The sequence below is a fragment of the Procambarus clarkii genome, chromosome 78 (assembly GCF_040958095.1).
Source record: "Procambarus clarkii isolate CNS0578487 chromosome 78, FALCON_Pclarkii_2.0, whole genome shotgun sequence".
Taxonomy (NCBI): domain Eukaryota; kingdom Metazoa; phylum Arthropoda; class Malacostraca; order Decapoda; family Cambaridae; genus Procambarus; species Procambarus clarkii.
Genome location: NC_091227.1, coordinates 18,979,300 through 19,005,344, shown reverse-complemented (window position 1 = coordinate 19,005,344; position 26,045 = coordinate 18,979,300). Strand labels below are relative to the sequence as shown.

At 47.2% G+C, this 26,045-nt stretch overlaps 1 protein-coding gene and 1 long non-coding RNA gene across 7 annotated transcripts in view; one reads left to right on the top strand and one right to left on the bottom strand.

Annotated features, from left to right (window-relative positions):
• Positions 1-26,045, top strand: part of LOC123746070 (uncharacterized) — a 63,343-nt gene that overhangs the window by 18,324 nt on the left and 18,974 nt on the right. For 2 of the 6 annotated variants that reach the window (XM_069314144.1, XM_069314139.1), the window contains exons 1-2: positions 1,750-2,405; positions 15,564-17,400. In XM_069314144.1, coding sequence (XP_069170245.1) covers positions 17,242-17,400 — 159 coding nt within the window. In that variant the 5' untranslated portion in view covers positions 1,750-2,405; positions 15,564-17,241. The other 4 variants (XM_069314140.1, XM_069314143.1, XM_069314142.1 and 1 more) reach the window with 3 other exon arrangements.
• The window catches only part of LOC123746071 (uncharacterized), a 30,787-nt gene continuing 6,357 nt past the window's right edge, over positions 1,616-26,045 (bottom strand). The window contains exon 3 of the long non-coding RNA XR_006771449.2: positions 1,616-1,753. This is a non-coding gene — a long non-coding RNA (uncharacterized lncRNA). The remainder of the gene's footprint in view (positions 1,754-26,045) is intronic.

Below are 26,045 nucleotides of genomic sequence, written 5' to 3'. Positions count from 1 at the left end.
CCAGGAATAGACTTTCTCTACACACAGAAATCACAATAGCGTGATGCATCAAATGAACAAATCCACAAGGGCCGTGACGAGGATTCGAACCTGCGTCCGGGAGCATCCCAGACACTGCCATAATCGATTAAGACAGCGTCTGGGATGCTCTCGGACGCAGGTTCGAATCCTCGTCACGGCCCTTGTGGATTTGTTCAGACTTACTCTCCCTTGGTGTTGGAAACAAACCAACATTTAATTACCATTGTGTGCTAGGCATAGTATATACTAATCCTACTAATTTGTAGAATTAACATAAATTAATACTTTCCTATCTGCGCTGGTAATTAAATGTCGCTTTATTTCCAACACTTGGAGACTACTGGGAATCGAACCTGGGACCAATCAGCTGCGAGCCAAATGCGTTAACTTGATGTATTGAGACGTAGGGCAAAAAGTGCTCGTCAAATGAGACGAGTCTGATAAACGTACCGAGGGAAACATTTCTAACGTCAGCCAATTCAATTTCTTTCTTTATTATGCACCCCATACCCATCCCGTGGGCGGTGGTGTAAAGGATTATAGAGACACATAATCGGTTCAGGAACTGAACCCTCTAGTTCGTTTCGCTAAGCAAATAACAATCTTTTGACGCTAGTTACAAAATTATCAATGTTGTATACACATGTACACACCCTCATACATACATGTATATATATATATATACTAGTATATTTTGGTAGCAGTCTTTCCTGTAGACATATATTATTAAATATGACCGAAAAAGTAAGATTAATAATTCTAACACGAATTTTCTCAATCTTTCGTACATTACGCTTCACTGTTGGAGGTAAATCAAAAATCAATTCTCCAAAATAAAAATGAATTTTGGAGAATTGATTTTTGATTTACCTCCAACAGTGAAGCGTAATGTACGAAAGATTGAGAAAATTCGTGTTAGAATTATTAATCTTACTTTTTCGGTCATATTTAATAACATATATATATACGTATACACATATACATACACATACATATCTAATCAGCCAAGCTGTGTGAAAAGTCGAGTTTGATTTTTTAGGTTTATGTGATACATTTTATGTGTGAGATGTACTCTTAAAATTTCATAGTACTCCTTTTTAATTGATCATTTATGTACTCCAAATTGTAACAACCTGTTTGTAAAAGTTGTAGTTGTTGTATGTTGTTTCAGATTTAGCTACTCAGAACGAAGTGTCCATGTAGCACCGGCTATGGTGAGCCCGTGTAAAGTTGGTAGTTCTTTTATATTATATATATATATATATGTTTACCGAGTGATGTGTGGGGGGAAGAGGGGGGGGGGGAGGGATGGGGGAGAGGGGGGTGGGTGGGGGGGTAGAGCAAGGCTACCAACTACATCGACAAGAGAATCGATGAATCGGGCAGGTTGGCACCACTGAGCCTCGTCGGGGGGGAGAGGAGGGGGAGGAACAGGAAACAGTTACCAACAACCCATTAACGAAACCACATTTAAGAACAACAAAAAAGAATTACAAGCCACGACATCACAGAAGAACAGAACACACACACACACACGGCGCCGCCCGACATAACACCCCAAGAAGAACATTTCACCGGAGGCAGAACAAATAACAGCGAGATGTAAAGTCTGGTTTGCGCAGGGGCCCCGGCAACGACCCTCAAATTCCACCTGTTCACTTGGAGAAGCGGTAAGTCGTCCCGTCCGTCCTCGTCCCTATCGTCCCTGGCTCCGTCCGGTCCCTATCCGTCGCTAGAATTAAAAAAAACAAACTTCAAATATATATAAATAAAACTCAATTCTCTGCCATGTTGATAACTTGAAACAAGGAAATTTCATGGGAGAGAAAATCAACAAGAATGCTTTGAAAGTTTTGTAAGTTGTGTTTACAAGTCGCGACGTGACGTAGTTTGCGGTTGTGGATTGAACAGCGGTCTTATCGCGCGTTGCGTGACGCACGCGGTGATAAGTGTGCGTGAAGCAAACTGATGGTTCTAGGGACGCGTGAAGCAAACTGATGGTTCTAGGGACGCGTGAAGCAAACTGATGGTTCTAGGGACGCGTGAAGCAAACTGATGGTTCTAGGGACGCGTGAAGCAAACTGATGGTTCTAGGGACGCGTGAAGCAAACTGATGGTTCTAGGGACGCGTGAAGCAAACTGATGGTTCTAGGGACGCGTGAAGCAAACTGATGGTTCTAGGGACGCGTGAAGCAAACTGATGGTTCTAGGGACGCGTGAAGCAAACTGATGGTTCTAGGGACGCGTGAAGCAAACTGATGGTTCTAGGGACGCGTGAAGCAAACTGATGGTTCTAGGGACGCGTGAAGCAAACTGATGGTTCTAGGGACGCGTGAAGCAAACTGATGGTTCTAGGGACGCGTGAAGCAAACCAGTAAATAAAAGTGAGTCTAAGAAACGGGTTATTCTAAGAGTGCGGTTTAATAAAGCTGGTTTTAAGAGTGCGTTTAACAAATAGATGTTTATATAGTGTGTTTATAAGCACAAGGGTCTGAGAGTGCGAGTGAGAAACAGATAGATTTAAGAGTGCGTCCAACAAAGTGATGACTCAAGTGTGTGCGTGTGTCGAGGACAAGTGTGTTGATCAACAGTGACAAAGAGTGTTTGGTAAGTCACGCAACACTCTTGGGTCTGTCTTGATAAGTCCGCCTGGTCTTAGCAAGTCCAACTAGTCGTAGCAAGTCCAACTGATCGTAACAAGTCCACTAATCTGATGACACCAACTGGTAGTCAGATATTATTTATTTGATTTATACTGTATTTACATTTGCATATATATTTCATATACATCTCAAGGTCCTCTTTTAAACTTAAGTGCTCCAGCTGGGGTCAGGATTCACCAACCTGGGCCCCACCTAACACCCTCACTATCTACCTCTACCATCTACCCCCACTACCAAAAGTATCTACTTTCGCCAATTCACTATCTCCCCCTTTATCTCCATCCCCCCCTTCCCTACCCCCACTCCCTGCTCCCTAGCGCTCACCTGTCCACACCGGATCCACACACACACCCCAGGTCCCCAAGTGCGACGTTTAAATTCCAAATATCATCATTTATATTTCAGCAGTGACACGGTGCCATCTTGGCGGTGAGGTGCCAGCGGTGAGGTGCCATATGTGTGTAGCACGGCCTATGTGTTGCCACGAGAGGGGGGGGGGGAGGGGGGGAGGGGGGAGGGGAGAGTAAATATTATTATTTATTCTGTGGTTATGGTTATTTTTTTATTGTTGGGTTATTTATATAAACGTATGTATGTATGTATGTATGTATGTATGTATTCTCAATTCCCTTGAGAATCTTGTATGTGGAGATCATGTCCCCTCTAACTCTTCTGTCTTCCAGCGACGTGAGGTTTAATTCCCGTAGTCTCTCCTCGTAGCTCATACCCCTCAGTATGTATGTATGTATGTATGCATGTATGTATGTATGTATGTATGTATGTATGTATGTATGTATGTATGTATGTATGTATGTATGTATTCTCAATTTCCTTTGAGAATCTTGTATGTGGAGATCATGTCCCCTCTAACTCTTCTGTCTTCCAGCGACGTGAGGTTTAATTCCCGTAGTCTCTCCTCGTAGCTCATACCCCTCAGTATGTATGTATGTATGTATGTATGTATGTATGTATGTATGTATGCATGCATGTATGTATGTATGTATGTATGTATGTATGTATGTATGTATGTATTCTCAATTTCCTTTGAGAATCTTGTATGTGGAGATCATGTCCCCTCTAACTCTTCTATCTTCCAGCGACGTGAGGTTTAATTCCCGTAGTCTCTCCTCGTAGCTCATACCTCTCAGTTCGGGCACTAGTCTGGTGGCAAACCTTTGAAGTTTCTTCAATTTGGTTTTATGCTTGACGACACATGGCCTCCATGCTGGGGCTGCATATTCCAGGATTGGTCTGACTTATGTAGTATACAAGGTTCTGAAGGCAGTTCTGATGTTAGCCAGCCTCGCATACACCGCTGATGTTATTCACCTAGTTGTACTCACCTAGTTGTGCTTGCGGGGGCTGAGCTCTGGCTCTTTGATCCCGCCTCTCAACCGTCAATCAACTGGTGTACAGGTTCCTGAGCCTATTGGGCTCTATCATATCTACACTTGAAACTGTATATGGAGTCAGCCTCCATCACATTGCTTCCTAATGCATTCCATTTGTCAACCACTCTGACACTAAAAAAGTTCTTTCTAATATCTCTGTGGCTCATTTGGGCACTCAGTTTCCACCTGTGTCCCCTTGTGCGTGTGCCCCTTGTGTTAAATAGACTGTCTTTATCAACCCTGTCGATTCCCTTGAGAATCTTGAATGTGGTGATCATGTCCCCCCTAACTCTTCTGTCTTCCAACGAAGTGAGGTTCAATTCCCGTAGTCTCTCCTCGTAGCTCATACCTCTCAGCTCGGGTACTAGTCTGGTGGCAAACCTTTGAACCTTTTCCAGTTTAGTCTTATGCTTGACTAGCATAAGACTATTATGTTATGATGTTATTGTGTGTGTGTGCGCGCGCGTGTGGGTGCTCATAAGCGTGTGAGTGTGACCAGTGGCGGGAATGATGCGCGGGGAATTCATGTTGGTTGAGTGTAAACATAGACTCTAAGAAAGGGTTGGTTCACATCCGTTATAAAGTATGGTCCGAGACTGATTTAATGACCTTATATAGATGTGTGCGGGTGTATGTGCACTCACCTACTTGTTCTTAGATATTTGTGCGTGTAGCCTCTAGCTTTAGCTCTTGGACCCCTGCATTTCTGGCCACCGGTTGACTAATATAATCCATCTTTATCTAATCATATTCACTTTAAAATTTATGATTAGAGTTTTCCTTCTATAATCGTCTTGGACTATTCTCAAGTCGATTGTGAGAATGGTCCAGAACGGACCGAAACGTCGTCGTCCCTTCACCTTCTAGTGTGTGGTCTGGTCAACATTCCTTCTAAAGTGCTGGAGAAAGTAATCAGGTCGAGCGTTGTTGTTGTTGTTTAAGATTTGCTACTTGGAACAATAAGTTCCAAGTAGCACGGGCTATGGTGAGCCCGTAGAAGACCGTCTTGAGGGGGGCCAACTATGTATCAAAAGATCAGTATGGATTTAGAAACGGAAAGTCGTGCCTGACAAACTTGAGTGAGTTTTATGACAAGGTTACTAAAATAAGACAAGAAAAGGAAGTCTAGGTTGACTGTATTTTCCTACACTCCCAGAGAGCATTTGACACTGCATGAAAGATCCGTTGCTGTTGTACAAGATAAAGAAACGGGCTGGAATAAATGTAGAAGTTATCACTTTTGACAAACTGCAAAGTGATCAAACAATCGGTTGCTAGAATTCAATCTGAATTAGTGTAAAGTAATGAAGATAGGAAAGGGAGAGATGACACCAGAAGGCATCTACTCTATAAGGGGGAAGGCAACTTCAGGAAGGTTACGGGATCACCATAGCCCGTGCTACATGGACATTTTGTTCCGAGTAGCTGAATCTAAAACAACAACAACTACAGGAATCAGAAAGAGCGAAGAATCACTCTGATCCTCCACCCAGCCACTCTTATGCTTCAATCAGACACTTGTACTTCAGTCAGCCACTCAGATACTGTACTCAGCCACTAAGATCCTCCAGTCAGCCACTCAGATACTCAGCCACTAAGATCCTCCAGCCAGCCACTCAGATACCCAACCACTCTGACCATCCACCCAGCCACTCCGATCCTTCACTTATCCACTCTGATCCCCCCCAATCAGATCCTGCACCCATCCCCCAAACCCCGTCCCCAATCAATCAATTCTCCACCCCGCCCCTAATCAATCAATCCTCCACCCAGCAAAATCCAGATCCTGCCTTGCTTTGATTTTCTAAAAGCATTTGACATTACTTACAAAATCTACATATAATACGTAAATTATCTGTATCGGAATTCGCTAATCCCCCTTTATCTATATAATCAGCGGATGTTATACATTTGCTGGAGCGTATTTTATTGGGGAATTAGTGCAGGTGATTAGATATCATGACTGCAAGGTGATCACGCTGGTGGTATTAGAGAGAGAGAGAGAGAGAGAGAGAGAGAGAGAGAGAGAGAGAGAGAGAGAGAGAGAGAGAGAGAGAGAGAGAGAGAGAGAGAGAGAGAGAGAGTGAGAGACAGAGAGAGTGAGAGACAGAGAGAGTGAGAGACAGAGAGAGAGAGAGAGAGAGAGAGAGAGAGAGAGAGAGAGAGAGAGAGAGAGAGAGAGAGAGAGAGAGAGAGAGAGAGAGAGAGAGAGAGAGAGAGATGTATCGTGAGACCAGTGAAGACGCTAAACTTAGCTGACTCTCCCGGCTAACTTAGCGTTATTGATTGCTCACTTGTGGTATGTTCGGCTGGAGTCACGCTACATTCTAGCTGACGTCCCCTGGTGGCTGAGTGGATGGCTAAGTGGCTGAGTTTGTAACTAGGTGATTGGTTGAGTGGGTGATGGCTGAGTGGCTTTGGCTGGACGGTGGGTTGAGTGGTTGGTTGCTGCATTACAAGGTGGGCTAGTGGGTTATCTGAAAGATTGGTTGGTTGTGTGGGTGGATGATTGGACGATTGAATAGTCTGATGTTCCCATGGCTGGTTGCCCGTACGATCGTGTGGTTGATTGGCTAGACTCATGTCGGACGAGGTAATTGTATACGAGGTTGTGTAGTTAAGAGAGAGAGAGAGAGAGAGAGAGAGAGAGAGAGAGAGAGAGAGAGAGAGAGAGTAATCGGTGCATAATTAGCTAAGAGCTTGCATAGCATATTTGCAAGCTACAATTCTCGTCCCATGTTGAGGTGGTAACCTAGTTTCAGACATTACCGTCGGAGGTCGCCAGGTAACCTACTCTTTGTCGATATATCCTTTTACCTTCCAGTAATTCTTCTATTACTGTGTCTCTTACTAACATATTCTTAAGTCCCTTTCTAGTTTAACTTTCTTAATGTTGAATTACGAATATATCCGAGTTGTAATTATTATAATTTTAAAATAATTATTTGTCTTATTCTTTATTTTGATAAGGGGGTTAAACGCAAGCTTAATTTACGATAAAGTTTACGCGTCGTAAACTTATTCGTTTCTGACTTTAGCAATGTGTTTCTATGTATCAATTTGTTTCTATGTATCAATTTGTTTGAGACTATGTATCAAGTTGCTAAGGTATCCAGGGAGGGGGGGGGGGGTAATTCTGCAAGCCAGTGTGTATATTGGTTGCTAAAACAACAATATGGACGTTAGGTTGGTACTATTGATCTCCCAAACATGTCCTCTACTGATCCACCACCCTCCCTGGGCTTGCAAGCAGTTGGAGTTGTTGCTCGAGATTACTAAACTCAAGGAGTGCGTTTCTCTCGAGTGTCAGTTCATTTCCTCAAGGCTAAGGTCTTCAGGTCCCTGTGAGCACCTCTACATTCCTTGTTGTGTGGAATCGTGGATGAGTTTCGAGTTTTTTACGAAAAAGTGAAATTGATAGAGAGAGAGAGAGAGAGAGAGAGAGAGAGAGAGAGAGAGAGAGAGAGAGAGAGAGAGAGAGAGAGAGAGAGAGAGAGAGAGAGAGAGAGAGAGAGAGAAAGAGAGACCTTGAGTACGTGATGAATCTGTGATGAGTGCTTGAGTGATGACTGTTGCGTGACCCTTAAAACCCTTGTACCATGTTGTCTAGCGACCCTGAAAAAACGCGTGCACGCACACACACACCCACACCAAGATTAACACACACACACACACACACACACACACACACACACACACACACACACACACACACACACACACACACACACACACACATGTGAATACTGCACGTTTCTCAAAATCCATCACTGGTCAAAGAATGTCTCAAGACCCATAAAGAAACAGTTGAGAGCGCGACAGGGGTAGAGTTGACCTAACTTGCCCCCCGAGGTCAAGAATGACCCGTAATGGTCAGGAACCACCCCCCATCGCCTGCCCTAATAACCTCACCGTACGCCTGTCGCATAAAGGCCCTCAGATTGCTAGAAATTCTAAGAAGGTTGAGGCTCCTTATAGCAAGCTGTGAAGGAGTGCCTGTAGCTCTTCCTAGAAGGTTAGTTTGCCTCCAACAGCCTCATTAATGAGACCCACTGTGTCTCCTCCTCCCACGACGATAGCTCCCAGGGGCTCCCACGACGATAGCTCCCAGGGTCTCCCACGATAGCTCCCAGGGTCTCCCACGACGATAGCTCCCAGCGTCTCCCACGACGATAGCTCTCAGGGTCTTCCACGACGATAGCTCCCAGGGGCTCCCACGACGATAGCTCCCAGGGTCTCCCACGACGATAGCTCCCAGGGTCTCCCACGACGATAGCTCCCAGGGGCTCCCACGACGATAGCTCCCAGGGTCTCCCACGACGATAGCTCCCAGGGTCTCCCACGACGATAGCTCTCAGGGTCTTCCACGACGATAGCTCTCAGGGTCTTCCACGACGATAGCTCTCAGGGTCTTCCACGACGATAGCTCCCAGGGTCTCCCACGACGATAGCTCCCAGGGTCTCCCACGACGATAGCTCCCAGGGTCTCCCACGACGATAGCTCCCAGGGTCTTCCACGACGATAGCTCTCAGGGTCTTCCACGACGATAGCTCCCAGGGTCTCCCACGACGATAGCTCTCAGGGTCTTCCACGACGATAGCTCCCAGGGTCTCCCACGATGATAGCTCCCAGGGTCTCCCACGACGATAGCTCCCAGGGTCTCCCACGACGATAGCTCCCAGGGTCTCCCACGACGATAGCTCTCTCCACTTCGTTATAACGAGTCTTTCTACATTATTTCCTGTTGATATCTTACGAGGATCTTCCGTAATGAAGCCACGTTCTTAGCTCTGATCTTTGTGGAGCGCAAATCTTTAACTTATCTTTAGTACAAGGAATTGTTCAAATACCTCGTCTGAGTATCCCCAAGCTCTTCCTTACACTTTAGTGCTCTTATCGAAGACAACTGAGACATAAGTGTTGGGTCGTTGGATTGTTTCAAGCGTAGGGGCAACAGGCCTTCTGAAGATTTGTAGAGGCGGCTAGTTTATTGGGCACCCCATACTCATCCTGTGAGCGGTGGTTTATTGTGCCCCCCATACTCATCCTGTGAGCGGTGGTTTATTGTGCCCCCCATACACATCCTGTGAGCGGTGGTTTATTGTGCCCCCCATACTCATCCTGTGAGCGGTGGTTTATTGTGCACCCCATACTCATCCTGTGAGCGGTAGCGCAAAAAAGGATTACAGAGGGCACAAAATAGCTTTATCAGACCTCAGCGGAGATTACATTAACAACTACATCTCTCCTACACACTTTATAATTATAACGTCAGCTGGTTACAGAGATTGTTCCATTTCAATAGCTATGTATTTACAGTTAATCATTATACATTAATAGTAGGCCCTTTCGCTAATACATAGTTGACTTGATCTATGGATATATTACAGTCATAGGGGAGCTGCTGTTTATTATTATTAGTCTTCACAAAACACTACTTGCTTCTTAATCTCATATGTCGTTTATCTACTGGAAGTGAAACATGGATACACTGCAAGGATTTCAGATATTTTATCCTTAGTAATAAGATGGTTCGCCATTGCATACAACGTGAGTTTAGATTTATCTGTAAATGGCTCAATTTTACTACAATACAAGATACAGTGTTCGAGTGTGTGTCCCTGTCTTCGTCCACACACTTTACACTTTACTTCATCCAGAACACTGTACAAGCCCAACTGCCAGAGACACTTGTAGCCAAGTGTTACTCGGGCTGTGACAACGTCTGTTAGTCTGCTGATGTTGTCACTTGCAGACGAGGAGTCACAATAACGTGGCTGAAAAATGTTGACCAAACCACACACTAGAAAGTGAAGGGACGACGATATTTCGGTCCGTCCTGGACCATTCTCACAATCGACTTGAGAATGGTCCAGGACGGACCGAAATGTCGTCGTCCCTTCACCTTCTAGTGTGTGGTCTGGTCAACATATCGTCACTTGTCTGGTATTTTGTTACAGAAACTCAAGAGTGTCCACATACAAGGCAAACAACATAAACTCTAGCAAACAGAAAGAAACAGGACCGTACACAATTCTGAAGCGAGAGAGAAGTCAGCAATTTTCCCAAGGCCGAGTGACATCTGGTGTTGACAGGATGCTACAGTTATCTTAAGTCAGGATGCTGGTCCCCCCTACATAGCTCCCCCTCCCCCCCTTCCCCCCCTACATAGCTCCCCCTCCCCCCTTCCCCCCACCAGGGGTGGTGATGATGTTACTGGGGATTTCCAGGCTGGCCAAAAAGTAGAACAGCAGAGCAAGAAGGAGTATTGTGTGACCCAGGGAAACAGTCCAAGCATCTTCCAGGGGTGTCCCCGAGACGTATTGATTGGCAGTCTTGTGAAAATAAGGAAAGTTACGGAACACCAGGAACACTCTAGGAACAGTGAGAACTCTCACGGAGCATAAACCAAATAAATGCTACTTCGTAAGTAAGAGAGAGAGAGAGAGAGAGAGAGAGAGCCAGGAAGCAGTTCCTGGCCCTATATATATATATATATATATATATATATATATATATATATATATATATATATATATATATGTGTGTGTGTGTGTGTGTGTGTGTGTGTGTGTGTGTGTGTGTGTGTGTGTGTGTGTGTGTGTGTGTGTGTGTGTGTGTGTGTGTGTCGTTAGATTAGGATGCCCTAACTTAGATTAGGCCGCGTTAAGCTCAGTTTTAAGTTAGCTTAGATTAGCCTAGGCTACTTTGCGTAAGGTTATATGCACGTGTTTTAAAAACCTATCAGCGAACCGCCGCGTGTACGACACGACCTGCATCACTCTGGGAACCCCCAAGCAACATTCCCGCCATAACCTTATCACAACAAGACCAGTCGACTAGCCTGCTGGATCCCTGGGAACTCCAGTCTCACGTCCTGAGCTGAATCGCTATCTCCGCTAGGCTTCCGCTCCTCCTTGGGCCGGGAGCAAAGAGCCAAAGGCGCGTCTGGGAGCTTCTCGGATGTAGGTTCGAACCCTCGTCACGGCTCTTGTGGATTTGTTCGTTTTAAGAGCCAAAGCGCAACCCCCGCAAGCACAACTAGATGAGTACACACACGCGGGGCATCGCGGCTGAGTGACTGAGAGAGAGAGAGACTGACAGACAGGCAGACAGACAGAGAGAGAGGAGAGAGAGACTGACAGACAGGCAGACAGACAGAGAGAGAGGAGAGAGAGACTGACAGACAGGCAGACAGAAATAGATATATAGAAAGAGAGATAAGATATAAAGAGATAGAGAGATAGATACAGAGATAGAGAGAGAACTTATATTTATAATGTTTCTTTCGTTTACCTTCTAGCATAAAACAGGACGCTTCAAAAGCATGATTCACACCATCTCTCTGTATACTCTCCCCAATCATACCTTTCCACGTGCGTCCAAAGAACGTTTTTCAACACTGTTAATGAATCAGAAGTTATCTCTGCAGTTCCCGCTCCCCCTGCACCACTAAACAGGGCGTTACACAGACATGCGTCACAGCATCTATGTTTACATTTCTCCATCATATCCGCCACAATACGTCAAGCGGACCTCAAAATAGCGCGGGTTCTGATGAGTCTAGCCGCACTTCTGTCGATCTCTCCTAATAAAAGTCTGGGGCGTTACGGGATCGTGCGTCAGGCAAGCATCTTTGTTTACATTCCTCGTTCATATCTGCCAGAGGTCGCGCTCGGTAGCTGGGGGGAATAGGTCTGAGCAACCGCGCCGTATCTCTGTCTATTTTGCATAATTTTGACGACACAGTTTGGCAGATATTTTTGGTAGATAACTCGCTCTCTCTACACGAGAGAGAGCAAGTTAGAGCCGCACCTCACCACAGCTGAGTTGTATAAATCACATCTTCCACAATGTATACACGAAGGTCCGCAATGATCTTATCGCTTCTAAACACCTTGAATGGAAGGTGAATGGAAGTAATTCCATTCACTTGGGCTCCAGGAGATTCGAACCCTGGAACCCACGCGTGTGAGGCCAAAGCTCAATCCACTGGGTTATGAGTGGTCTTTATAAGGAAGATTTTAAAGACTTTTATAAGCCAAGTAAGTCACTCGGGCTACCAATTCCTCAGTAAACTATAGATACAACAAATAGATACTTTGATAATAAACAGGGAAAAGCAGGATGTGTGAAGAGACGAAGTGGTGACTAACCAAAGAAAAATTGTCCTTTTACAATCCTTTTACAATCTTTTTACAATCCTTTTACAATCCTTTTCTTTGTTTCCTTGTGAGAGGATTGATGTTGATTGTTGCCTCAGAGGCAACTAATTTATTGTGCACCCGCTGTGAAAGAAATATTCAATAAAACAAAAAAAATAAAATAGAGGACATGTTCCATATATACAAAATACACAGACACAGTGCTAACATAAAGATGGGAGGTAAAAGATTAGTTAGCCAGGCGTGTGAGCTAACGGGGATGCGAGGAACCAACTAGCAGGATTTACAGAGAATTCCTTTATACAGGACACCAAGAAGAACAAGAGATTGGGAGTCATGGTATTAGCCAATCCACTTGTAAAGCCGAGTCCCAGGAGATTAAGACAGGAGGAGGTCTCCTTCTGTCCTCCTTACAGGAGGAAAGTTTACAGGACCTCTTACAGGAAGAGTTTACAGGACCTCTTACAGGAGAGCTTACAGGACCTCTTACAGGAGGACAGTTTACAGGACCTCTTACAGGAGGAGAGTTTACAGGACCTCTTACAGGAGGACAGTTTACAGGACCTCTTACAGGAGGAGAGTTTACAGGACCTCTTACAGGAGAGTTTACAGGACCTCTTACAGGAGAGTTTACAGGACCTCTTACAGGAGGAGAGTTTACAGGACCTCTTACAGGAGGAGAGTTTACAGGACCTCTTACAGGAGGAGAGTTTACAGGACCTCTTACAGGAGGAGAGCTTACAGGACCTCTTACAGGAGGAGAGTTTACAGGACCTCTTACAGGAGAGCTTACAGGACCTCTTACAGGAGGACAGTTTACAGGACCTCTTACAGGAGGAGAGTTTACAGGACCTCTTACAGGAGGAGAGTTTACAGGACCTCTTACAGGAGGAGAGTTTACAGGACCTCTTACAGGAGGAGAGTTTACAGGACCTCTTACAGGAGGACAGTTTACAGGACCTCTTACAGGAGAGCTTACAGGACCTCTTACAGGAGAGCTTACAGGACCTCTTACAGGAGAGCTCACAGGACCTCTTACAGGAGAGCTTACAGGACCTCTTACAGGAGAGTTTACAGGACCTCTTACAGGAGGAGAGCTTACAGGACCTCTTACAGGAGGACAGTTTACAGGACCTCTTACAGGAGGAGAGTTTACAGGACCTCTTACAGGAGGACAGTTTACAGGACCTCTTACAGGAGGAGAGTTTACAGGACCTCTTACAGGAGGACAGTTTACAGGACCTCTTACAGGAGGAGAGTCAACAGGACCTCTTACAGGAGGAGAGCTTACAGGACCTCTTACAGGAGAGCTTACAGGACCTCTTACAGGAGGAGAGTCAACAGGACCTCTTACAGGAGGAGAGCTTACAGGACCTCTTACAGGAGAGCTTACAGGACCTCTTACAGGAGGAGAGCTTACAGGACCTCTTACAGGAGGAGAGTTTACAGGACCTCTTACAGGAGGACAGTTTACAGGACCTCTTACAGGAGGAGAGCTTACAGGACCTCTTACAGGAGAGTTTACAGGACCTCTTACAGGAGGAGAGTTTACAGGACCTCTTACAGGAGGACAGTTTACAGGACCTCTTACAGGAGGACAGTTTACAGGACCTCTTACAGGAGGAGAGTCAACAGGACCTCTTACAGGAGGAGAGCTTACAGGACCTCTTACAGGAGGAGAGTCAACAGGACCTCTTACAGGAGGAGTCAACAGGACCTCTTACAGGAGGAGTTTACAGGACCTCTTACAGGAGGTCATGTAAACTCTAATAGCCAAGACCTCCTAGTACCCTAGAACACCCACACACACACACACACACACACACACACACACACACACACTTTACTCCTCTTCAATTCTCCAAACAAAAGGTTTACACGTTGTAATCAATACTGTGTACTGTGGTATACCTTCTGTGATCAATAACACTGTGCTGACCCACGGGGGTTTTCCCACAGTGTCGGTATGCGATGAATTATTGAGTGTCTAAGCGTTTAACCGAACACGAAGGGCCAGTGGGGCTTGTGTGGGTTTTGTTCTACAACAGACGTGGCCAGACATTTACAATGCTAACCAGCATATACACATTTTCTTCTGTCCTCCATGGACAGGGTTAGAGATGTGTTAAAACATATAGTTCAGGGGTTTATTAAACACTCAACCACAGAAGGTGATTCGGTGCTTTTATAATGCTAAGTTAACCTACATACGTAAATACATAGATACACAGATTTACGTATGGCCTACATAAAGTGTTCGATGTGTCTTTTACATAGTGTCATTAATGTGCATTTACAAAGGTGAAAACACACACACATCTCTCACACACTATATGTAAAAAAAACAATATTTTAGCTCTTGATTTTCGTCAGGTTCGGATAGTAGATACCTGGTTGATACCTGGTTGATGGGGTTCTGGGAGTTCTTCAACTCCCCAAGCCCGGCCCGAGGCCAGGCTTGACTTGTGAGAGTTTGGTCCACCAGGCTGTTGCTTGCTGGATGATGATGATCACAAGATAACATGTTGTAAATGTGTATACAGTACAGCAGTACAAAATATGTACTACAGTACATGTTACAGTAATCATATCAAACTTCCCACATTGCAATAAGCCAATATAAAATGAGCTATAAGCTTGACCAGGGGGGGTTACACTGCCTAATCTTATAAGAAAGCTCTAGGCCAAACATTGTTTGGCCAAACGTTGTTTCTTTCAATATTAAATGGCATTCGAGTGTAAACAGTCACATCTTTTCCTTTACTCGACCGCAGCAACTGCAAAACTATTTAGACAGAACCAATTTGCTCACGCCTATCGACCTCTGGACAAAGTAAAGAACCGTGCAAGGCAATTCCCCTCAACTCTACAAGACGGAGAGTTGTCAGAGCCCTTGACGGTTAAGTAGAAGCCCAACGTTATCAAGGTTCCCCACGGAGCTCAATTTGGTAAGAAAAATCAATGATTGGCATTTACAACTCGAGATGCTCAGTCGCCAGCAGCTTCACACTGTGTCATCACTTTAACAGTGATCGTTCAGTCCTCAGATGACTCACACTTGGAACACATTGTCTCTATATATTAGTCGATAAACCACGTTATCTTACTAAATGAAGGCTCAGGGCCAGAGATGCTGATGATGATGAGAGAGAGAGAGAGAGAGAGAGAGAGAGAGAGAGAGAGAGAGAGAGAGAGAGAGAGAGAGAGAGAGAGAGAGAGAGAGAGAGAGAGAGAGAGAGAGAATGAATTTATACCCCATTAAAAAAACTCAATTTAACACAGACGTTAAAATGATCTAACCATTTCTTTCTTGTTTCTGCAGGTAGCAGCAGCTCCAGACCCCACCATCACTACCACCACCACCTGCAAGTCCAGACCCTACCACCACCACCACCAACAACTAGCAGCAGCTGGCTCTACCACCAGCAGCAGCAGGTGGCACACACCTTGCCTCCCACCTCAAGAGATGGTGATTGTGTACGTCACCCACTTGATAAACTTATGCCAGGAACTACGCAGGAATGACTTACGGGCTCACCATAGCCCGTGCTACATGGACACTTCGTTCTGAGTAGCTAAATCTGAAATAATAGCAACAGCAGAAATGACTACAATATTATTCACAGCCTTCTGAAGGAGCGCTCTGGGAATTGAAGTGAATAATTTACTCTCATGTTTCACGCCAAAGGCCTTCCTCTCGCGCAAGATGGCCGTGTCCTCGGCGCTCTTAGCCTACTCGGAAAAGGAGACATATAGAATGAAATTTCCACTGTCTGAATCTCTCGGTTCTCCGAGGCAGCCTACATAACTTCAGCATATCTTGCCTACAGCTAGCGAATTTCAGGACCTTTCATGCAACCAGCAAGTGTCTGGGTACTGCCTTCAGCGATCAAGTTTTAGGATCAAGCCTGTAAGGTCTCAAGAGCCCTAGACCAAGCCTGTAAGGTCTCGGAGCTGTAGACCAAGCCTGTAAGGTCTCGGAGCTGTAGACCAAGCCTGTAAGGTCTCAGAGCCCTAGATTAAGCCTGTAAGGTCTCAGGGGCCCTAGACCAAGCCTGTAAGGTCTCAGGGGCCCTAGACCAAGTCTGTAAGGTCTCATGAGCCCTAGACCAAGCCTATAAGGTTTCAGAGCCCTAGACCAAGCCTGTAAGATCTCAAAAGCCCTAGACCAAGCCTATAAGGTTTCAGAGCCCTAGACCAAGCCTGTAAGATCTCAAAAGCCCTAGACCAAGCCTGTAAGGTCTCAAAAGCCCTAGACCAAGCCTGTAAGGTCTCAGAGCCCTGTCTAAAATCATGACGTCCCAAAACTAAGCCAGACTCCTGTCATCAGCCATCTTACGGTGACAGTTTCAACGAATAAAAATACCATAGAGGGCAAAATTTAAATACAAAAAAGCAGCACCTCGGGACGGGATATGACACAGTTCAAGACCATCCTCACTATCCTTCAAGACGCTGAGAATCTTGAAGCACTCGACAGAGTCATTGATCACCTTGCAACGGTCAATATCGCTGTACAAACTTCTACAGCTATCTAGAAACTCCTACTACAACTGTAAGTGTATCCTGCAGCATTTAGGAATATCCTACGCGATTCATGAGTATCCAAGTATACCATGAAGTGTCCTAGATCCTCCAACAAAATCTACGATATCCTACGATATCCATGAACACCAAAGAACCACCTTAAGATCCTCCTACAGAACGTAGAAGCATTCTACAATATCCCGAAAGTATCCTGCAGCATTTAGGAATATCCTACGCGATTTATGAGTATCCAAGTATACCATGAAGTGTGCTAGATCCTCCAGGAAAATCTACGATATCCTACGACATCCATGAACACCAAAGAGCACCCTGGAACCATCTTAAGAACCTCCTACAGAACGTAGAAGCATTCTACAATATCCGGAAAGCGCCTGAAACTATCGTAGAGGACCGCGGAGCGCCTGGAACTATCGTAGAAGACCGTGGAGCGCCTTCGGGGTGGGTTTTCCAGGATGAGGATGGACGGAGCTGAGGACATCAGCACGCTGGCACAGCGGCGCCAGGCGGGAAGGCACGTCCCTCGAGCTCACTATCCCAGCGATCTCACACTCCACATCGACAACTTCACCTCCGGGAACCCCTCTCCAACGCACTCGCCTCCCATACCTCGGGTGAGCACCACCTTCTCGACACTGACAAACGTGAATTTCTCTGTCTATCTCCCTCTGTATCTCTCTCCCTTTCTGCCTGTCTAGGTCCCTTTCTCTTTCTTTCTACCTCGGGTGAACACCACCTTCTCGACACTGACAAACGTGAATTTCTCTGTCTATCTCCCTCTGTATCTCTCTCCCTTTCTGCCTGTCTATGTCTCTTTCTTTCTGTCTCTTTCTCAGTAATCACATTATGCAGCTCGTGTGGTTAACGTCTTGGCGTCGTGTTTAGCTTGTTAGATAAAGTACCGTCGGTCTGAAAGGCTTTGTAAAGAAGCCTTTGATGGATTAACATGTTCCTTTTTTCCCGCTTCTGGAATGGTTCGCTAGGAATTTCAATATGGCCGCCTAATGACGTCAGTCACGATCTAATTTGACGGAGATAAACGCTCTCCGGCATTTGTACACCTGGGGGTCAGACCCCAGACCCCCCAGACCCTACACACACCTGGGGGTCAGACCCCAGACCCCCCAGACCCTACACACACCTGGGGGTCAGACCCCAGACCCCCCAGACCCTACACACACCTGGGGGTCAGACCCCAACTCTACACACACATCTGGACCGCACGCAAGCACACTCCCAGGGGTTAAGACCCCAGACTAACACATCGGGGGGTCAGACCCCAGCCTAACCCCACACCCGGGGAAGGGCAGCGCCAGACCCCAGCCCCTCACATATCCGGGGTCAGACCCCGGCCCCCAAAAAAAGCCACGGGTCCGACCCCAGCTGCGATTCACTGTAACATCTCTGGCGATGGTGGGAAAATTTTGAACCAAGAAATAAACATGTTTCGACTCTTATAGGAAGATCTGGACCCGTGACAAACATTCCTAGTTAGTAAGGTTTACCTAAGGAGGAGGGGGGAGGGGGGAGGGAGAGAGAGAGAGAGAGAGAGAGAGAGAGAGAGAGAGAGAGAGAGAGAGAGAGAGAGAGAGAGAGAGAGAGAGAGAGAGAGAGAGAGAGAGAGAGAGAGAGAGAGAGAGAGAGAGAGAGTGTGTGACAGCGAGTGACCAACAAGGGGGTCACTCCTTGTGACCCTGTGACCAAGGGTGTCACTCCTTGTGACCCTGTGACCAAGGGGGGTCCGACCTTGTGCCACAGGAAGCCACACCATCACCCACAGCCCCGACACCATAAACCTTGAAACATGTTTAAACATCCGAGATACAGTAGGTATGAGGCGGAGACCGAGAGCTATGTACTTCCCAGTCCCTCTATGCTGGGTAACCTCCCTCCCCCCCAATAGTTGTGGGTAGTTGAGTGGCCGGGGTGGTGGTAGTTGGAGAGGAATTATCAGGCGAAAACGCCAAGTCATTACGACTTTATAGCACTCTGGAAGGGATCAGGAAAAGGATTACGGGTTATTCATGCCCGTGCCACCTCTCGGGTGGCTTAATCTTCATCAGGATAAGGATTTGGGATGGGATGGGGTAAAGGAATAGTGCCCAACCACTTCTAGAGGGTCGGGGATTGAACGCCGACCTCCATGAAGCTAGACCGCCGCCCTACCGTCCAACCCAAATGATTGAGCAACTGAAACAAAGCGAGAGAAGACACCTACGCCACGGAGGACCTCCTGACGTCACCACTAGGAAGGACGTTGTGGGGGTGTTTACAACTTACATCAGCTCCCGCGGGACTCCCGTTTACAAGACTTCAGTCACAGGCTCGTTGAGGCACCTCGAACAACGCCCCCACAATTGTCCTCTCCCTCTGTGTCGTCAATATTCTTGACCACACTCCCCGCAGAAGGCAGCCTTGGCTGTGACGCAAGCTCCTTCCTGGAGGGTGAGGCTCCTCGCTGGAGGGTGAGGAGCCTCGCTGGAGGGTGAGGCTCCTCGCTGGAGGGTGAGGAGCCTCGCTGGAGGGTGAGGCTCCTCGCTGGAGGGTGAGGCTCCTCGCTGGAGGGTGAGGAGCCTCGCTGGAGGGTGAGGCTCCTCGCTGGAGGGTGAGGAGCCTCGCTGGAGGGTGAGGAGCCTCGCTGGAGGGTGAGAAGCCTCGCTGGAGGGTGAGGAGCCTCGCTGGAGGGTGAGGCTCCTCGCTGGAGGGTGAGGCTCCTCGCTGGAGGGTGAGGAGCCTCGCTGGAGGGTGAGGCTCCTCGCTGGAGGGTGAGGAGCCTCGCTGGAGGGTGAGGCTCCTCGCTGGAGGGTGAGGCTCCTCGCTGGAGGGTGAGGAGCCTCGCTGGAGGCTGAGGCTCCCTGTTGGAGGACGAGGCTTCCTGTTAGAGGACGAGGTTCAAACGCCAAGTTACGCATGACAGATGAAAGTCTGAATTGTCAGACGTTTGCAAGACGAATATTAGCTTTCGCGACGCTATCACGAAGCTCGTCGGAGACGCCAACAGGGACAGATGGCGATGACTGTGGCGTCAGCAACAGCAGGAGCCGCAACAGCAGCAGCAGCAGCAGCAGCAGCAGCAGGAGCAGCAGCAGGAGCAGTAGCAGCAGCAGCAGCAGCAGGAGCAGGAGCAGCAGGAGCAGTAGCAGGAACAATGGAAGGTCTTAATACACAATAATCTGAGTGTGAGCACTAACCAACATTTACCCTGGGGGGGGGGGGAAGCAAACTATATAGACGAGGATAGATATAGAACACCCCGCTTTACTCACCCATGACACAACGTGGGTGTATATATGCTCACATTAGACAAACAAACCCATGTTCCGCGCGGATTTTGTCCATGCAGTCTGCACAGCTTCGTATATAATAGGATTACACACACCAAACTGCCGCGAGGGATTTAACTTCGGGATTGCAAATAAACCGAAATTATAGTTGGAAATTAAGGTTTCGGGGATTTTTGCCAATAATCCCTCAGAGATCCCTACACAAATTACTAGCTTGGACTTGAACTGGACGGTAGAGCGACGGTCTCTCTCTGTTCATGCAGGTCGGCGTTCAATCCCCGACCGTCTACAAGTGGTTGGGCATCATTCCTTTATCTCCTTCCCACCCCGTCACATCTCGAAACCTTATCCTGACCCCTTCCAAGTGCTATGTATAGTCGTAATGGCTTGGCGCTTTTCTGATAATTCCCTCTCTCCCTCCCTCCTCACAGTACAGTGTATTGGTTTGAATACAACTCGTTAGTGAGAAGATTAGCCACTACCACCACCTACATAACTACCCACTTACACACAATCAACCACCACCACTTACACACAATCAACCACCACCACCATTTACATACAATCAACCACCACCACCACCACCACCACTTACATAACCACCACACACACACACAAGCACCACAACTGGACAACCACCACCACCACCACCACTTACATAACCACCACACACACACACAAGCACCACAACTGGACAACCACCACCACTTACACACAAGCCACCACCACCACCACTTACACACAAGCCACCACCACCACCACTTACATAACCACCCCACACACACACAAGCACCACAACTGGACAACCACCACCACCACCACCACTTACATAACCACCACACACACACACACACAAGCACCACAACTGGATAAACACCCAGCCTTAAATATTATGCCTTCACCAAAGGTCACAGGCTAAAATTCACGCACAATTCTTCAGGCAATTTCTCACGATATTCTGCCCCTAAACGTTGGTGCGCTGTTCACTGTAATTGCCTCCCTCTAACTACGGCGAATTAAGAGAGGTCTAATTCTTTATGACCCGCCTCCTATAGCCTCTTTCACTGGAGACATCTCCCGTCACGCAGGGTGCAGCCGCACCTCCACAGATCTCCAGTATCAGCTCTTGATACTGGTAATGGCTCAAAAGGGCCACCACTTACGGGCTATTCATGCCCGTGCCACCTCTTGGGTGGTTTAATCTTCTTCAATCATTAACACATTTCACTGGAGACATCTCCCGTCACGCAGGGTGCAGCCGCACCTCCACAGATCTCCAGTATCAGTCTCTTGATACTGGTAATGGCTTAAAAGGGCCACCACTTACGGGCTATTCATGCCCGTGCCACCTCTTGGATGGTTTAATCTTCTTCAATCATTAACACATTTCACTGGAGACATCTCCCGTCACGCAGGGTGCAGCCGCACCTCCACAGATCTCCAGTATCAGTCTCTTGATACTGGTAATGGCTCAAAAGGGCCACCACTTACGGGCTATTCATGCCCGTGCCACCTCTTGGGTGGTTTAATCTTCTTCAATCATTAACACATTTCACTGGAGACATCTCCCGTCACGCAGGGTGCAGTCGCACCTCCACAGATCTCCAGTATCAGTCCCTTGATACTGGGTAATGGCTCAAAAGGGCAACCACTCACGGGCTATTCATGCCCGTGCCACCTTTTGGGGTGGCTTAATCTTCATCAATCAATCATAGCCTTGTTGTACCAGTTGCGTTAAAGCTTCCACTATTCAAGCAATCACTTTGTCGAACCTTTCCTTAGAGTAGTGGATGGAGGTGGCTTCCTCAACTTCTTCTTCTCAGTGCATTCCACTTGTTGAGAGACAACGTGCCTGTATAGGAAAGGAATATTTCCGTACATTTCTACCACTCATTTCCGATTCCAGCTTCCACTTGTGTCCTCTTATCACACTGTCTCTCACCTTAAAGAGGCTGTCCTTGTCCAACGTGTATATTCCTCTCGGTATCGTGTACGTTGTTATCATATCTCTTTTATTTCTTCTGTCCTCCAAGGTTGTGATATTTTTTACGACCCCGCCCCCAACAGGCAGCAGCCCGTAGCAGCTGTCTAACTCCCAGGTACCTATTTACTGCTAGGTATTAGGGGCATTAGGGTGAAAGAAACTCTGCCCATCTGTTTCCGCCGGTGCCGGGAATCGAACCCCGGACCTCAGGACTACTTATGCAGCGTGGTGTCCACTCAGCCACCAGCGCCCTCAGCCACTGTGTGTGTGTGTGTGTGTGTACTCACCTAGTTGTACTCACCTAGTTGTGTTTGCGGGGGTTGAGCTCTGGCTCTTTGGTCCCGCCTCTCAACCGTCAATCAACAGGTGTACAGATTCCTGAGCCTATCGGGCTCTGTCATATCTACACTTGAAACTGTGTATGGAGTCAGCCTCCACACAGCGTGTGTGTGTGTGTGTGTGTGTGTGTGTGTGTGTGTGTGTGTGTGTGTGTGTGTGTGTGTGTGTGTGTGTGTGTGTGTGTGTGTGTGTGTGTGAAGAGGTGCGATAATCAACGAGTAATCGTGTATATTGTGTATATTTGCCTTTTATGAATATATAAGTTACGCTAGAAGTATGCTAACATTAGCGACATTATTATTATTTTATAAACAATGTACACGTCGTACGGGAGGCCCGTTCTGTAGTATGCCGTCCCGGCGTGGAACCCCGGCCTAACAGTTAGAGCCTGGACGTCCCCACATTTGAAGAGGAGTGGAATCGAGGAGACATGACAACGACATACGCGATTACACTAAAAAAATGTTGTGGGTCTTGAGGGTGTTATTTTTGTAATTGCTTATGCCTCTACAGTATACAGAATTCAGGTTAAGAAACTTTGACAATTAGGTAACACACACACACACACACACACACACACACACACACACACACACACACACACACACACATATATATATATATATATATATATATATATATATATATATATATATATATATATATACATATGCGAACAAGCCTGAATGGTCTACGTCAACGGTATACTGTTGACGTAGAGTAGTTGTTGTTAAACATTTGCTACCTGGAACAAAAAGTTTCAAGTAGCACGGGCTATGGTGAGCCCGTATTTGTATTGTATTGATGTAGAGAGAAGCAGCTCTATATAAGGCAAGTGGTGAAGAAGAGCGGCCCCCGGTGAAGGCGTCTCAAGGATATGTTGTGAAAACACGACTAACTAAGCAATAGGTGCGGCCAGTCACGCTGATGTAGCTATGACCCAGACATGGAGCAAGCCAGGAGGGCTGAGTCACTCAACAAGAAATTGAAATTGAAGTAAGTTTATTGAGGTAAAATACACACAAAGGGATGAGGTAGCTCAAGCTATTCTCACCCCGTTCAGTACATCGTGTTAATACATACATAGACACACATCACAAACAATAAACATATTGCCAAACATTCTGAGAGATAAACATCTACATTTCCTCATTTCCACCCAACAAGATGACATTCACAACGAACCATAGCGACGACTGGTTATCTTGAGGTTATCTTGAGATGTTTTCGGGGCTTTAGTGTCCCCACGGCCCGGTCCTCTACCAGGCCTCCACCCCTAGGAAGCAGCCCGTGACAGCTGACTAACACCCAGGTACCTATTTTACTGCTAGCTAACAGGGGCATAGAGTGAAAGAAACTCTGCCCATCGTTTCTCGCCGGCGCCCGAGATCGAACCCGGGACCGCAGGATCACGTGTCCAGCGTGCTGTCCGCTCGGCCCCAAAACGAGGTCGTTGAATACCGACTAACAATCGTACGAGAACCAAAATTCTTCCTCAACTCAACCACAACTTTCCCTTGTGAATTAAATAAGTAAAGCACCAATGCTAGACACAGACTACACAATGCATTTAACGGAATTCTACATACAGGATGTGGTGGGTGTTCGATGCCCAGCGAGTCATATTCGAGGGGGTTCGGACCCCGCAGCGTCAAGTCGGATTTCCGGAGTTTAGCCACCGCCAGGTTAACAAACTTGGCCCTTCTTGCCAGCGGCTGACAGCTGGGTGGACAGCGCTTCGGATTCGCAGTCCTCAGGTTCCGGGTTCGATCCCCGGTGGAGGCGGAGACAAATGGGCAAAATGTTTCTTTCACCCTGATGCCCCTGTTGCTTAGAAGTAAATAGGTACCTGGGAGTTAGACAGCTGCTACCTGCTGCTTCCTGGGGGGTGGAGGCCTGGTCGAGGACCGGGCCGTGGGGACACTAAGCCCCGAAATCATCTCAAGATAACCTCAAGAAGATAACCGTCCCCAACGTCAAGAAACTGTCGTACTGAAGTGCCCTTACCCTAACCTACCAAAGGACCCACCAATAGAAAACGGGAAATTATGTCAAATCCTAATGGGACGTGCTATTACGAGGAGAGGATGACGGATGCTGCTTCTGGCGTGGGTAGGTTATCTTGAGGTTATCTTGAGATGATTTCGGGACTCAACAGTCCCCGCGGCCCGGTCCTCGACCAGGCCTCCTATTTTGTTACACATCCCCAGGAAGCAGGCTGTAGCAGCTGTCTAACTCCCAGGTACCTATTTACTGCTAGGTGAACAGGGGGGGGGGCATCAGGGTGTAATAAACTCTTAGCCATTTCTTTCCGCCTCCGCCGGGGATCGAACCCGGAACCCTTAGGACTACGAATGCCGAGCGCTGTGCACTCAGCCGTCAGGCCCTCCTCCTGGGTAGCGACCACTGTCCGCGGAGCGAGAGTAAACTGTACTATATTCAGTACTGCTCATGTAACGTCTATCCCTCGGGGGCTAGGCCAATGACTGTTGTTGTTGTTGTTGATGAAAGTAGATGAAGGTAGATGAGGAGAAGGTATCGACTTGAGAATGGTCCAGGACGGACCGAAACGTCGTGGTCCGTCCTGGTCCATCACCTTCTAGTGTGTGGTCTGGTCAACATTCTTCAGCCACGTTATTGTGACTCCTCGTCTGCACAAGGCCGAGGTAGTTGTAGAGGAAGTGTAGTGGCAGAGGTTGTAGTAGTAGTAGTAGTTTACACACTACCACACAACCGTAGGTATCCCTAGTATAGTAAACATTCCACCTGGTGGCCCCCACTCCGTCGGCACCTCTATACCCTCAACCCCACTTACACCAGCACGAAGACTGAGAGGTAAACACATCATTATATAACACGGAGAGAGAGAGAGAGAGAGAGAGAGAGAGAGAGAGAGAGAGAGAGAGAGAGAGAGAGAGAGAGAGAGAGAGAGAGAGAGAGAGAGAGAGAGAGAGAGAGAGGGAGAGAGAGAGAGGGAGAGAGAGAGAGAGAGAGAGAGAGAGAGAGAGAGAGAGAGAGAGAGAGAGAGAGAGAGAGAGAGAGAGAGAGAGAGAGAGAGAGAGAGAGAGATAGAGCTACCACCCTCTCCCACAAGTGCCTACCACCAGGACTGAACGAGGAGGAACAAGGAATGTATATACACCCCTAAGACTCCTGCTGCCTCTCAGCCCTCCCTGCTTCCTGGAGTGCTTGAAATAGACCTCCTCGGGGCGTCTTCAGTCGCCTGCTTGCATTGCTAACCTTTCCACAACTTTCTTTTTCTCTTACACTCTCATCTTCCTCGCCACAACAAAGCCGCCAAGCCTGCTATCTTCCCCCTGTCAACATTTGCCCTCTTCGCAAGCACGTATCAACAGGCCTCGTGGACAACTGCGCTTCCACACGCCTCTCAACACAATTACCAATTGCCTAATACCGGGCACCTATTTTACTGCTTGGTGAATAGAGCCATCAGGTGATAGGAAACGCACCTAACCGTTTCGTTGGCTGGTAGTTAGGGCGTTGCTTTGTAACTAGCGGCGTTGGCTGGTAACTAGCGGCGTTGCCTGGTAACTAGCGAGGCTGGCTAGTGAGTAGTTAGTGAATTGGGTCAGAATAATGATACAGCCCCTCTGATACTGTATATACACCAGGTACAGGAGAGTGTATATGT